This window comes from Megascapheus bottae, chromosome 8 (genome assembly GCF_031878675.1).
Source record: "Megascapheus bottae isolate mThoBot1 chromosome 8, mThoBot2.hap1, whole genome shotgun sequence".
NCBI lineage: Eukaryota > Metazoa > Chordata > Mammalia > Rodentia > Geomyidae > Megascapheus > Megascapheus bottae.
In genome coordinates, this window is record NC_143516.1 from 11,228,178 (window position 1) to 11,243,855 (window position 15,678).

The 15,678-nt window shown below is 38.7% G+C and overlaps 1 protein-coding gene across 2 annotated transcripts in view; it reads left to right on the forward strand.

Moving 5' to 3' along the window:
• Lats1 (large tumor suppressor kinase 1) overlaps positions 1-8,913 on the forward strand; it is a 31,667-nt gene extending 22,754 nt beyond the window's left edge. For both annotated transcript variants that reach the window (XM_090337969.1, XM_090337970.1), the window contains 3 exons: positions 1,588-1,770; positions 1,964-2,070; positions 4,426-8,913. In XM_090337969.1, coding sequence (XP_090194095.1) covers positions 1,588-1,770; positions 1,964-2,070; positions 4,426-4,935 — 800 coding nt within the window. In that variant the 3' untranslated portion in view covers positions 4,936-8,913. The remainder of the gene's footprint in view (positions 1-1,587; positions 1,771-1,963; positions 2,071-4,425) is intronic.
• Positions 8,914-15,678: the final 6,765 nt, after the last annotated feature.

Here is a 15,678-nt window from a genome sequence, read left to right on the forward strand (position 1 = left end):
ATGAGCAAATTAAATTTATTTTATTATCTTCCTAAGTTAGAAGGAGCACCTAGTTTCTTGGGACAGCATGCCACAGGTTTGAAATCTGTCTTCCTCTACAATCCTAGTAGTTCATCCAGTCTAAGCCCACAGCTTCAGAAGGTCAGGAATTTTCTCTTCATTCTGTTCTCTCCTACCACCCGTTCTTTGTTTAAAAAGATGGTGTCTCCTCAGACATGCATTCTACCATTAAACTACTTACCTGCAGTCCCACCTTCAGGTTTTTTTTTGTTTTTTTTTTTTGGTTGGTTGGTTGTTGGGCTTAAACTTGGAGCCCTGGTTGCTATCCCAAGTTCTTGCTCAAGACTAGCACTCTACCACTTTTTTTTTTTTTTTTTTTTTTTTTTTTTTTTTTTTTGCCAATCCTAGGGCTTGAACCTCAGGGCCTGAGCATTATCTTTGGTTTTTTTCAAGGCTAGAGCTCTACCAATTGAGCCACAGCACCACTTTTGGCTTTTTCTGTGTATGTGGTACCAAGGAATCAAACCCAGGTCTTTGTGCATGCTAGGCAAGCACTCTACCAATAGGCCAAACTCCTGACCCCCACTCTACCACTCTGAGCCACTTCTTGAGATTTTCTGGTGTTTAATTGGAAATAAGAGTCTCACTAGGGCTAGGAGTTTGGCCTAGTGGTAGAGTGCTTGCCTACCATACATGAAGACCTGGGTTTGATTCTTTGGTACTACATACACAGAAAAAGCCAGAAGTGGCGTTGTGGCTCAAGTGGTAGAGCGCTCGCCTTGAAAAAGCCCCAAAACTAGCAAAAAAAAAAAAGTCTCATGAGTCTCACAGACTTTCCTGTCCAGGCTGGCTTCAAACCACTATCACAGATCTCAGCCTCTTGAGTAGAAATGCAGACATGAACTACTGGCACCCAATACCCATTTTCACTGTTGTTTCTTACATGAGTATTTATTTGTTATATTTTCATGTTAGAGTATAAGCTGCTTGAGTTAACCACCTTGTCTTTATTGTCAGTTGAGTGAATTAAAACACATCAAATTTTATTTGAAAATTTGTCCAGAGAAATAAAGCAGTATGAATTACATTGTTTACCAGTCCATGTTTTACATTATTATCCAGTAACACTGAGTAAATTACTAAGTGTAGTGTAAAAGTTACTGTCTTTATATCTCAGAAAGCAGTTAGTAATAAGCATCATGAGCAATTTGGCATACTTTAGGTTTTAATTTCTCATGGTGGGAAATATTATCCACTCTAAATCATTTTCAGAAGCTTAACAGACTAAGTTTCTTTATTCCATTGATTGATTAATTGATCGATTTTTTTGTGGGACATGGGGCTTGAACTTGGCCTGGGCACTGTCCCTGAGCTCTTCAGCTCAAGGCTACCACTCTACCCTTGAGCCAAGCCCCACTTCCCGTTTTCTAGAGGTTTTTTTTTTTTGTTTTTTTTTTTGTGCCTGGGCTGGCTTTGAACCTTGATCCTCAGATCTCAGCCTCCTGAGTAGGTAGGCTACCGCACCTGGCCAGACTTTAAGTTTCGTTTTTGTCCTTGTTGCTTTTATTTAAGTTTTCCTGTTTACAGGTGATCATCCACGGCAGGATAGCATGGATTTCAGTAATGAATGGGGTGATCCATCAAACTGTCGATGTGGAGATAGACTAAAGCCCCTAGAGCGGAGAGCTGCACGCCAGCACCAGCGATGCCTAGCACATTCTTTGGTTGGGACTCCCAATTATATTGCACCTGAAGTATTGCTACGAACAGGTAAGATTTAGTCTCATATAATCTTACTAGGCATTTAGATTAGTCAAAACTTATACTTTATGCCTTATTTTTCAAGTTAATAATAAAAGTACTGAGTTGACAATATAAATTGGTCGCTTAATGTTGATTTATGAATTCTGAGCATATTTAAAGAGTGCTTATAAATAACTGTAGTTTTGATATCTTACCTTAGGATATACACAGTTATGTGATTGGTGGAGTGTTGGTGTTATTCTTTTTGAAATGTTGGTGGGACAACCTCCTTTCTTGGCACAAACACCGTTAGAAACACAAATGAAGGTAAGGCATAAAATCTATACCAAAAGAATTTTCACAAAGTTCCTGAGCCAGAGACATTTATGTAATGCACAACAATAGCACTTCTATGTATATTTATGTAAAATATACAAGGTTTGAAGTGTTCCACATTTTTTCAGATTTTGAATATTTGCGTATAATATTAGTGACGAGACCCAAGTCTAAACATGAAACCCATTTATGTTTCATAGGTCCCTTAGACACAAAGCAATATTTTAATGTACCTTTTTTTTGTATCTTATTTTACTTTTTACAGTAGAGGGCCTTGTGTCATTTTTTGACTCTGATTATTATGAAGTATAGAATCAGAACCATTATATCAACACTCCAAAAGTTTTGTATTTTAGAGCATTTCCCATTTTGGATTTGGGGATTAGGGATGTTCAATCTGTATTTCACATAGAGAAATTAAAGGCTGAATTTGAAAGCTAGACATGGCAATATAAGCCTGTGATCTCAGCTGCCTAAGAGGTTAAAGGCCAAACCAGGCTCTAGTGCTCACATCTATAGTCCTAGGTACTCAAGAAGCCGAGATTGGAGGATTGTGGTACAAAGCTAGCCTGGGCATGAAAGTCTGTGACTGTTTTCTCCAATAACTTGTAGAAAGGGCTGGACGTGGAGGTGTGGCTCTACGGGTAGAGAACTAGCCTTGAGCAAAAAGGAGCTCAGAGACAGCACTCAGGCCCAGAGTTCAAGCCCCAGGAGTAGCAAAAAGAAAAAGAAAAAAGTTCAGGGGGCCGGGAGTTTGGTCTAGTGGTAGAGTGCTTGCCTAGCATGCACAAAGACCCGGGTTCGATTCCTTGGTACCATATACTTAGAAAAAGCCGGAAGTGGTGCTGAGGCTCAAGTGGTGGAGCTCTAGCCTTGAGAAAAATCCAAGGACAGTGCTCAAGCCCTGAGCTTAAGCCCAGGACTGGCAAAAAAAAAAAAAAAAAGTTCAGGACCAGCTAGTATGAATGCTAATTGTGTGTGTGTGTGTGTGTGTGTGTGTGTGTGTGTGTGTGTGTGTGTGTGTGGTATGTGTGTGTGTACTGGTATCAGAATTTTTGAACCTCACACTGTTTTTTTAGCTTTTTCGCTCATAGATGGCATTATACCATTTGAGCTAAGCCTCCAGTCCAACTTCTTAGTTAGTTAGAGATAGTCTCTTGGATGTTTCTGCCTGGGCTGGCTTTGTTACTGCCATTCTCAGATCTTAGCTTTCTGAGTAGGATTACAAGCATGAGCCACCAGTACCCAGCCTTCTTTTTGAATCCCTGTTATTCTTAATCTTTGAGTATTTTAATATTTCTTCTAAAGCCTAACCCCAAGGTGTAATTACCTCTTGTCATTGCATTTAATATTTTTAAACATATTTTAGTACTGGACCTTGCACTTGATTGGTTTGCTTGCCTGGCTGGTGGTCTACAATTTGAGCCAGGCCTCCAGCTCTGTTTTTGTTGTTTTGGAGATGAGGTGTTACAGACTTTTCCGACTGGCTTTGAACTACTGTCTTCTGAATCTTAGCCTCTTGAGTAGTAGGATTACAAACATGAACCACCAACACTCAGCTAGAATGTTTTATAGTGTTACCCAGCTGATAGCACATTCTATCAAGCTTGCATATTATATTCTTTTAACAACATATGTATATATTTCTGTATATATGTATATGTATATGTATATGTAAGTACATTTGTATATGTGGGAGAAGAAAAGAGAGAAAAGAAGAGGAAAGAAGGATTTTCACTCTACTAGAAATATAATCAAATATATAAAGAACTCTCACTAGTAAGGAAACAAGTCAGTAAAGATTGTAGTTCAAAGCCAGCTTGGGCAGAAAAGTCTTTGAAAGACTATCTCCAATTAACTAGCGAAATGCTAGACTGGAGGAGTGATTTAAGTGGTAGAGTACCAGTGGTGAACAAGAAAGCCAAGTGAGTTTGAGACTCGAGTTCAAGCTCCAGTATGAGTATACATGCAAAATAAGTATTAGAAATACTATAGTAGAAGTAAATATGATGCTGGAGAGGCAGAGTGGCAGTGGTAATGAAAGTAGCAGTTTTTAACTAGAAGGATTAACAGAGGTGGTTAAAAACATATTGATAGTCTCAGGACATATACATTTGTTAGCTGAAAAGAAAGAAGATGAGAATAGTTACATTTCAGCAGTGATTCATTATTAATAGTCTAGAGTGGCAAAATAACACACAAATTATTTTTAAGTAGTCCAATAAGACTTGTGGTATAAAACTCTAAAGAAATTTTAGTTTTCCTCTCTTCCTAGCAGTTTTACTGTTTGTTAGTTTGTGTTGTGGTACTTGTAGCTAATTTTTTTAAAAAAACTTTTCTTTAAAGGTTATCAATTGGCAGACTTCTCTCCACATTCCACCACAAGCCAAATTAAGTCCTGAAGCATCTGATCTGATTATCAAACTTTGCCGAGGACCAGAAGACCGCTTAGGGAAGAATGGTGCTGATGAAATAAAAGCTCATCCATTTTTTAAAACAATAGATTTCTCCAGTGATCTGCGACAGCAATCTGCTTCATATATTCCCAAAATCACACACCCAACAGATACATCAAATTTTGACCCTGTTGATCCTGATAAGTTGTGGAGTGAAGATAATGAGGAAGAAAATGTAAATGATACTCTCAATGGATGGTACAAAAATGGAAAACACCCTGAACATGCCTTCTATGAATTTACTTTTCGGAGGTTTTTCGATGACAATGGCTACCCATATAATTACCCAAAGCCTATTGAATATGAATATATTAATTCACAAGGCTCAGAGCAACAGTCTGATGAAGATGATCAACATACAGGCTCAGAGATAAAAAATCGTGACCTAGTTTATGTTTAACATATTAGGAAAAATGGTAATGAAGATTTGCAAAAAGGCTTGAATACAGGAATTTTTTGAAGTTTTTGAGAATAAATGTATGCAAATGTGTCAGAGCTATGTATGTGCGCTCTGTGTACAATATTTTTATTTTCCTAAATTATAGGAACTCCTTTTAAAATGTTAATTTATTCCACCCCTTTTAATCAGTAATTTAGAAAAGAACTGTTATAAGGAAAGTAAGTTATGAATTGAATATTGTAGTCAGTTTTTGGTACTTAAAGTACTTAAAAATAGTATTGTGTTTAAAAGGAGAAGCCTGGTATCTATTTGTATATATACTAAATAATTTTAAAATTCAAGAGTTTTTGAAATTTTTTGAAAGACAGTTTATCTTGCTTTAACCAAATATGAAACATACCCATATTCCCAGAGTTTTTGTTCTCCTGTAACATTATTTTTGGTACAAAAAAAAAGCTTAAAAAATTAAGCCATCATTTTGGAGGGTGTTTCCAGGCTAATGATAATCTGTATAAGTCACATCCTGAAACTAAATACAGAGTGAAGTGTTCATCATCCCTCCTCCCCCAAAATATTTAATCTCCTAGTTTCTTCTCAGTTATGACTGGCTTTAAAATAAGCCATAGCACTACTAATTGTGTCTCCATGTTGATCTTAAAGCTGCTTCCAGTTTTTCAAAGGGAACAAAGTTGCCATAAGTCATATTTTCAAATATTAAAAGTTAAGGTCTTTCATGTTTTTACATTGAATTAAGAAAATGTTTCTATGCTTAGTAGACATATTCAGTGTATAGACAGTTTTAGTTAGCAATTATTTTTGATATTCACTTAATAGTTTTTCAAGGAGCTAGGGATAACTCAGTTAATAGAATACTTGCCTAGCATGCACAAGGTCCTGGGTTCAATCCTCAGCACTGCAATAAAAGAAAAAAGACTAGTCATGATATGTTATTAATGCTGTAGACTTCCTCTTTCAAATAGTTACTGACAAAAAAAAGTGTGGCTATTTGGCAGTGTTTTACCTAAGGATAGGTTAATTGATGGGAAATAACTGCTAACTTAATTGAAATGGCTACTGCTAATAAGGAAAAGTTACATAGTGGTCTTAGAAAATTCAGGACCTCTCTTTTAAAAAAGTTTCTGGATGTGCCCTTTTATATGCTTAGATTCTAAGGAGGAATTGTGGTTCCATACCAAAATACATAGAGGTTATTGTCTAAAGGGGTATGAGGCTCTAGTCTGAACTTACTGCAGGTTTGTATCTTACTTCCCTTTTTTTTTTGTGCCAGTCTGGGCTTGAGCTCAGAGCCAGAGCACTGTCCTTGGACTTTCTCAAGGCTAGAGCTCTACCACTTGAGCCTCAGCACCACTTCCAGCTTTTTTTTCTATGTATATGGTATGGAGGAATCGAACCCGGGCCTTCGTGCATGCTAGGCAGGCACTCTACCACTAGGGTAAACTCCCAGCCCCTCATTTCCTTTTCTTAAGCTTCATTAGTTTTACAAATTGCTTAGGTTTTAGCAGGGTGCGGTGGCTCACACCCGTAATCCTAGCTTCTCAGGAGGCTGCAGTCTGAGGATCATGGTTCAAAGCCAGCCTAGGCACTAAAGAACTTGACACTTACCTCCATTTAACCTCTAGAACCTGGGAAGTGGGGCTCAGGGACAGCTCCCAGGCCGAGTTCAAGCCCTGTGATCCACCAAAACAAAACAGAAAACCAACTTAGGTTTTTCAAAATTTTAGCTTTCTTCATAAAAGCTAATGGAAACCATGTGGCAGTAAAATTGAAGGTAAAGCAACGGTTCCTGCCAGATTGTACCCTGTCAGTGCTCAGCTTGTAGCAGTCAGCATTTGATGTTACTGGTTCTTTGGACAGTGTACTAAAGGCTCTGATCCCAGGAAATCATGCATATCAACACATACACATAAAATCTGCAGTTTGAAGCAATTCAGGGCTGTCATAGTCTCTTAAGGAACTCTGTCCTGTAAGAAAATCAGTATCTTAAACTAATTCTTTTAATTTACTGATTAGTACTCAGATACTGACAATCTGTGGTGGGAAAGCTCTGTAGCACATGGTAAAATGATCCTGTAAGTGCTGGCACAGCACTAAGTGATTTGAACACCGTTGTGCTCTTTGGGCTCATTTCAGGCTTGATACAGAAATATTTCTGAAAGTTCTAATTAAAATCATAAAAATAAATGTACTATCATAAAATTTTTACTCATGGAGTATTAGTCCTGTAAAAAAATTATACAAAACAAAGAATTTTAGCTTGGCATTCAACATTTAGAAGATGACCCTTTTTTCTTTTTTTTTGTCTGTCATGGGGCACTGTCCCTCGGTTCTTCAGCTCAAGGCTAGCACTCTACCATTTAAGCCACAGTGCCACTTCCGGTTTTCTGATGTTTAATTGGAGTTAAGAGTCTCACAGACTTTCCTGCCTGGGATGGCTTTGAACCTCAATCCTCAGATTTCTACTTCCTGAGCAGCTAGGATTACAGGCATGAGACACCAGCGCCCCCTGATATCCCTCTTATTTGAACTTTTTCAGTCAGATTTGTTTAAATTGTCTGGCCTATGGTGCAATGCAGTAGAATACCAACTTTGTTACATTTACATTAAGGGAAAACTAAGGTGCTGACTCCCTCACAAAAGCAATAGTGTATTTTCCTTACGAAACACAATTTTGTAGCCCTTTACACTTCCTTTGACCATATAAGCAGTATATGAGCCATAGGTATCTGCAGTTTTAGTAGTTTGGATATACTTGTCAGCTGTCATTCCCCAGCTGTATCCAGTTCTTCCAGCATATTATCTGGTGCTTGCTGATTTAAAAAGGCAAGCAGCTGGGAGCATGGCATGCACGAAGCCCTGGGTTCAATTCCCTGGAACCACATATACAGAAAAATTGAAAAGTGGTGCTGTGGCTCAAATGGCAGAGTGCTAGCCTTGAGCAAGAAATGTCCAAGGACAGTGCCCAGGTCCTGAGTTCAGGATCAACAAGAACAACATTTTAAAAAATTGAGATACTCTCAAGTGAAGTAAATATACTGGCTCTGATTTTTTGTTGTTGTTAGTTATGGGGCTTGAACTCTGGGCCTGGACGCTGCCCCTAAGCTCTTCAGCTCAAGGCTAGCACTCTACCACTTTGAGCCACAGCACCATTTCCTCAACGTTTTCTTTTTAAAAGAAAATTTCTCATTTAAAATCTTGCTGTCTTTCTTATAATTACCCTTTTTATATGCATATCAATAGTATTTATAAAATATGTTCTATAATTATGTAATTGTAGATACTGTTACGTATTGTCCAGTGACATTCTAAGGCAGGCCCTATTGCTGTATCTTTTCTACCTTCTCATTTGTAATAGAAACTAGAATGTATGACTAAGAAGTCACTTTGAGATTGACTTTTTTAAAAAGTTATTACCTTCTGCTGTTGCAAAGTGCAAAACTGTGAGTGAAAATGTTTTATTCTGACTTATTATGTTAGAACGTAGAGAATACAGTGGGAGGATCTTTAGATATTGCTGCTGCTGTTACCCAAGGTACTTTAGACATTTTTCTTTAATTAAAAAAGAATTCCTTTGGTATTTAAAGTGAAACATTTAGCCTGTTTGTTTTAATCTAAAGCAAAAAGTAATTCGGGTCAACATATTGATATATTTGTAAAGCGCCTTAATATATCTTTTGTGGAAGGCACTACAAGGTTTACTTTTATATTGTATTGTGTATATAAGTATTTTGTATTAAAATGCAATCAATGACAACACTACAGTTTTATAAAATAATGCTTTGTTAGGAAAGGATTTACAACTTTGCAATATAACAGGTTTTTTTTTGGCATACTTCTGAATGTAATAGAGAGTAATCAATCTGTTTTTAATGAGTCTGTTTTTATTTTCCCAATAATTTCCTCTAGTGTAACATTCGCTGGGATAATAAAAAATAAAATTCAGATCCTTTAATTATGGGAGGGAAATTGATTTTCTTTTTTTGGTGTCAGTACTAGGGCTTGAGCTTAGTCCCTCATGCTCTGGCCTGACTTTTTACTCAAGGCTACTAGTTGGCCACTGCGGGGGATGGGGGGTGTTAATTGGGGATACAAATCTCACAGTTTCCTGCCTAGGCTGACTTCAGACCTCGACCTTCAGATCTTAGTCTCTAAGTAACTAGGATTACTGACACCCAGCAGAAAATAGACATTTAAGCTACTTAAGTATGTTGATTTATTTTTTTTTTTCAGTTCTTGGGCTTGAACTGTGGGCCTGAGCACTGGGCTTGAACTTTCTCAAGGCTAGTGTTCTACCACTTTGATCCACAACACCACTTTCAGTTTTTTCTGTGCATGTGGTACCAAGGAATTGAACCCAGGATGTCATGAATGCTAGGCAAGCACTCTACCATTAGGCCCAACTCCAGGCCCCACAGTACGATGATTTTTTTAAAAAAATTTTAAATTTTAAATTAATTTTACTCTTTATCTCTGAAAATTTATGACTACATTTTGATGTAGGGAAAATATCTGATAGTAACTAGCTTAAGGGAAAAAAATTTAGTGTAACCCAGTAAAATGTTTTCTTTTATCTAATATGAATCTAATAAGGCTTCCTTCATATTCCCAAATTAAAACCTCTTCATTATTAAACTCCATTTAGTATTATGTGAATAATTTAAATTTTTACAAGTTACAAAGTTGTCATGATGTCCTTTGCAATCTAGCACATGAAATATAAATTCATGTCAACATAAGTAAATGCTATGTCTCATCTCAAGCATTACCATTATCTTCATGTCTTTTTGTTCTTTTGGAATACCTTGTATTTGGTCTGCATTAGGCTACTATATAGTTGATGAAAAAAATGTTTTATAAGTCAGGTGAATAGTATATTCCTTTTTGGACAATGCTACCGCTTCCCTCCCACTTCTTTTACTACATTGTGCACCCACGGTTGTCATGCTTAAAGTTGTTTCTGTATTTTGCTATGCCAACCCCCATCCCCAAATATAATTTTATGTATTCAGGGTTGAGAAGATGCTTAATGTGTGTGAAGAACCACCACTGTTCCCAGTGTCTAGTTTTTTCTTTACTGCAGGAATAGGATATAGTTAGATAACCTGGACATTTGTCTGGATTCAGAATCTGAATTGAGTTGTTTCCCCTGAGTTTGGAAAAACAAAGTTTAAAATAGTCTTCTGAGAGCCTAACTCCTAGAAGAGTTGACTAATAACAAGGCTGCTTTTTTTCTCCCATTATCAATTCTTTTAGGAACATGGCCAGTTAGGACCAAGATTGACTGCCAAAAAAAAAAAAAAACAAAACTACTAAATCAGCAAAAGAAGCCAAGGAATCCTACCTACAGAAGGAGAAAATAGAAAACAGGAAAGAAAAAACTCCTAGATGAGAAAATTAGCAAAGGAAGAATGGAAAGCAGGTATCAAAAGACTAGGCTATTTAGCATATCTTTCAATATTAATATTGACTATTAATGGTCTCAGGTTTCCAGTCAAAAAGTGTAGTAGGGGCCGGGAGTTTGGCCTAGTGGTAGAGTGCTTGCCTAGCATGCACAAAGGCCCAGGTTCAATTCCTCGGTACCACATACATAGCAAAAAGCCAGAAGTGGTGCTGAGCCTCAAGTGGTAGAGCTCTTGCCTTGAGAAGGTCCAAGGACAGTGCTCAGCTCCTGAGCTCAAGCCCTGGACTGGCAAAAAAAAAAGTGTGGGCCGGGAGTTTGGCCTAGTGGTTAAAGTGCTCGCCTAGCATGCACGAAGAGCTGGGTTTGATTCCTTGGTACCACATATATAGAAAAAAGCTGGAAGTGGTGCGGAGGCTGAAGTGGTAGAGCTCTAGCCTTGAGAAAGTCCAAGGACAGTGCTCAGGCCCTGAGCTCAAGCCCAGGAGTAGCAAAAAAGAAAAAAAGAGAGAAGCTACAAAAGTGGACACAAGTTGCTATATTTAAATTTGATAGACTTCCAACTAAAATCAGAAGAGACAAACATAATTTCATATTACGACAAGGAATTATCTATGTAAAGAAATACAGTGAACACAGACACCAAACAGTGGAATTTCTAGAATAATTTAACAAGCATTTCTGGATTTACATGCACTGATAGACCCCAGTGGGAGACTTCAATAACCCACTCATCAAGAAAAAAGTCATAACCCCAAACAATCAACAAAGAAACCTCAACTAAATGACACCATAGGACCCCAAATGGACTTAGAAATCTACAGAGTATTCCATCCTGCAGCTGTACAGTACACATTCTTTTCAGCAGTCCACCTCAAACTTCTAGAAAGCCAGGAACAAGAAAAAGCCAAAGTTCACAAATAGAAACAATATGAATGAGGACAGTTGTGGTCTATGTTCTCTGCACCTATGAAAATAGAATATTGAAACTTGTTGAAGTGGTTTTAACCAGGGTCAGGAAAATCAGGATAGTGTGACAGTAGTGGATTAGTATACATTGTTTACATATGTAGGGATGTCATAATGAGACCCACTTATACAACAAAGATATGCTAATAAAAAAGATTAGGGCAGGCCGGGAGTTTGGCCTAGTGGTTAAAGTGCTTGCCTAGCATGCACGAAGACTCAGGTTCGATTCCTTGGTACCACATATATAGAAAAAGCCGGAAGTGGTACTGAGGCTCAAGTGATAGAGTTCTAGCCTTGAGAAAGTCCCCGGATAGTGCTCAGGCCCTGAGCTCAAGCCCAGGACTGGCAAAAAAAAAAAAAAAAAGATTAGGGCAGAAATTAAGATTTTTAAAAAAATTATTTACAGTTTCTAGATACAATTGACCTACTAAAATTAAACAAAGAAGATATAAACCACTTAAATAAAGATGAGATTTTAAAAAGTAACAAAAGTGCCTGACACAGTGGCTCATGCCTGTAATTCTAGCTACTCCGGAGGCTGAGATCCTAGATCATAGTTCAAAGCCAGCCAGGGCACAAACGACTGAGAGACTCTTACCGGAAAGTGGGGCTGTGGCTCAAGGGTAGCATAGTAGCCTTGAGCTGAAGAGCTCAGGGACAGCATCCAGGCCCAGGGTTCAAGCCCTATGACCCACAAAAAAAAAAAAAAGGAAAGAAAGAAAAAGTAATAAAAGTTTTCCAATAAAGAAAAGCCCAGGACCTGATAAGATTCATGACAAATTCTTTCAGACCTTTGTAGAAGAAGTAATGCCAATGCTTCTCAAACTGATTTAACATCACATTAAAAAGATCATAAACTATGATTAAGTTGTTTTCATCCCGCAGATATTAGAATTGTTTGACAAACATTTTTATAAAAAACACTGGGTCCCAGTAGCTAACACCTGTTACCCTCAGTTTTCAGGAGGCTGAGATCTGAGGATCAACGTTCAAAGTCACCTGAGTAAGCAAAAGCTGGACTGAAGACATAGTTCAAAGAGTAGAGTGCTAGGTGGGGTAAAAGTGCAACATAGCAAAAAAATCACAATCATCTCAACTGATAACAGAAAAAGTGAGAAAATTCAACATCCTTTTTATATAGAAGCTCTGAAGAAATTAGGAATAGAGAGAATGAACCTGAGTTTAAGACTATGCATGACAAATCTATAGCCAACATCATATCCATAGGGAGAAAACAATGTCTCCTAAGAGTCACTCTTCCCTACTCTTTTTTTCTTTTTTGCCAGTCATGGGGAAGGAACTCAGGGCCTGAGCACTGCCCTTGGGCTTTCTCAAGGCTAGAACTCTACCATTTGAGCCACAGCACCACTTCCAGCTTTTTGCTATGTATGTGGTACCGAGAAATCGAACCTGGGTCGACATGCATTCTAGGCAAGCACTCTACCACTAGGCCAAACTCCCGGCCCACTCTCCCTACTGTTAAAAATATTGTCATAAAATTGCTAGCAAGAGCAATAAAATAGGAGAAAGAAATTAAGGGATTTGGAAATGGCACTGTGGTTCAAGTGGTAGAGTGCTAACATTGAGCTGAAGGGCTCAGGGACAGCTTCCAAGTCCAGAGGGCAAGCCCCGTGACTGTCAAAAAAAAAAAAAAAAAAAGGGTGGGAGGGATTCAAATAGGAAAGGAAGAGGTCAAACTACTCCTATTTGCAAATAAAATGATCCTATATTTTCCATGTTTCACACACAAAAAAACTAGACTTGACAAAGACCTCCAGAAACATAGAAGATATAAAATCAACATTCAAAATCTAGTAGCAAGGGGTATCAATGTGTGAGAAGTAATGCACCTACTACCTGATGAATGTAACTGTAATTCCTCTATACATTATCCCAACAATTAAAAAACAAAAGAACAAAACTTAGTACCTTTCTACAATGTCATTCAAAATAACATCAACACAGTAAAATACCTACATGTTAACTTGATCCATGGTAAAGGACATATACAATTAAAACTATAAAATCCTGAAATCTGTTTGTACACACATATAAACTATGTATTTACACACAAATACATGCATACATGTATGTGCACATGCATAGATAGATAGAACATTATACTAACACTAAGGGATTAGCTTGTAGATGTGGGAAAGGGTGAAAGAAAAGAACAATGGAGAGTAAATAACTTTAAAATATATTACAATTATGTATGAAGGGGCATACGGAATCTTAATGAGAGGTATTAATCAATAGGGGAATTGTGGGGGTGGAGAAAGAAACATATGCAAAGCATTCACATGTGAAATGCCACAGTGAAACTCTTGATGTACTTATTATACACATGAATTGAACGGCAGAAAAATAAGACTGGCTATATTAGGAGGGTGGGTACCAGCAAAAGAGGGAAGGTTCTGGAAGAGGGTAGATGAGGATGGGGATCGCTAATTTTTGCATGTATGACAATAAAACAATGAAATACGTTTAATGTTTTTTGTAAATGATCACATTAAACAGGGATGTTAGATAGGAGAAATGGGATAAGGGAGAGTATAGGGGGGGAGTGACTTTAATTTGAATACAAATGTACTCACAATGTTACAATGAAATCCTGTTGTATAACCAATGCATGCTAATTAAAATTTTTAAAAAACTCCCCCCATATTTCTTTCTGTCTCTCATTCAATTTACTCTCATTCAACTCCTGAATTTTGCCTCCTTATCGTGTGTGCATATAGGTTGTTTATTATATTGATTATTATATTGATTATATTCACCTTTCCTACAATTTCCTAGAAATGGAGCCATGATATACCCATCTATTCTGTGTCCTTTGGGATGTTTTTAAACTTCATATCTTAATTTCACATTTTAAACTTTATATATGGGTTGGGAGTTTAGCCTAGTGGTAGGGTGCTTGCCTAGCAAGCACAGAGACCTGGGTTCGATTCCTCGGTACTACAGAAGTGGTGCTGTGGCTCTACCCTTGAGAAAGCCCAAGGACAGTGCCCAGGCCCTGAGTTCAAGGCCCAGAACTGGCAACACCCCACCCCACTTTATATACATATAGAAGGTGAATTTTGCTAATTAGGGTAATTAATTTTTACCTCTCTTGAATTTTCCCTAAGTTTTTTCTTTTTTTGTCTGTCATAAGGCTTGGATTCTGGGCCTGGGTGCTGTCTGTCCCTGAGCAATTCAGCTCAAGGCTACCGCCCTACCCCTTGAGCCACTGCACCTGTTTTTTTGTTTGTTTTTTGCCAATCCTGGGGCTTGAACTCAGGGCCTGAGCACTGTCCTTGGGCTTTCTCAAGGCTAGAGCTCTACCACTTGAGCCTCAGCACCATTTCTGGCTTTTTCTATCTATGTGATACTGAGGAGTCGAACCCGGGTCTTCGTGCATGCTAGGCAAGCACTCTACTACTAGGCCAAACTCCCGGCCCCCGAAGTTTTTTGATTCCAAAATTTGATTGTAAGTTTCTTTATCCTTAACATAAAGAGTTCATATCCACTACAGCCAAACTATTATTTTCTACTTTATTTATTTATTTATTTTTTGCCAGTCCTGGGCTTGAGCTCAGGGCCTGAGCACTGTCCTTGGACTTTCTCAAGGCTAGAGCTCTACCACTTGAGCCTCAGCACCACTTCCGGTTTTTTTTTTCTAAGTATGTGGTACCAAGGAATCGAACCCGGGTCTTCATGCATGCTAGGCAAGCACTTTAATCACTAGGCCAGACTCCCGGCCCTTATTTTCTACTTTAGGTGATACTTCAATGTCAGGAGGTTATCACCATGTCGGGTGTGGTGGCTCACGCCTGTAATCCTAGCTACGCAGGAGGCTGAGACCTGAGGATCGTGGTTCAAAGCCATCCCGGGCACTAAAGACCGTGAGACTCTTATCTCCAATTCCCTGTAGAAAACAGGTAGTGGGGCTTTGGCTCAAGGGGTCGTGCGGTAGCAGCCGTAGCGTGTCCCAGCATCTTCGTTTATTTGATTCCTGGTATGCCGCGGCATTGGCAGCAGCTGACCAAGTCTGACTACTAGATTCTAAAACACGATGTGTCATAAACGGATGATTTGACCCTTGACACTCACCTGTTACACAGACTCGGACTTCCAAACCCCTGAGGAGTCAGGCGGAAGTCTAGCGGAGGGAGGAAAAGCGGAAGGCACCTGCGATGACAGACACAGCGTGGTGCTGCTCCTTTAGCCTTCTACTCATCCACGTTAGCGGGCTTAGGAGGTAGGGCGAAGTGCGCAAGCGCGCCCCTCCGACACCGACCACGCCCCCCAAGGACCACGCCCTCGGCAGGCTCCGCCCTTCGCCTCTAGCCGCGCGCTCACGCCGCCTGACGTGC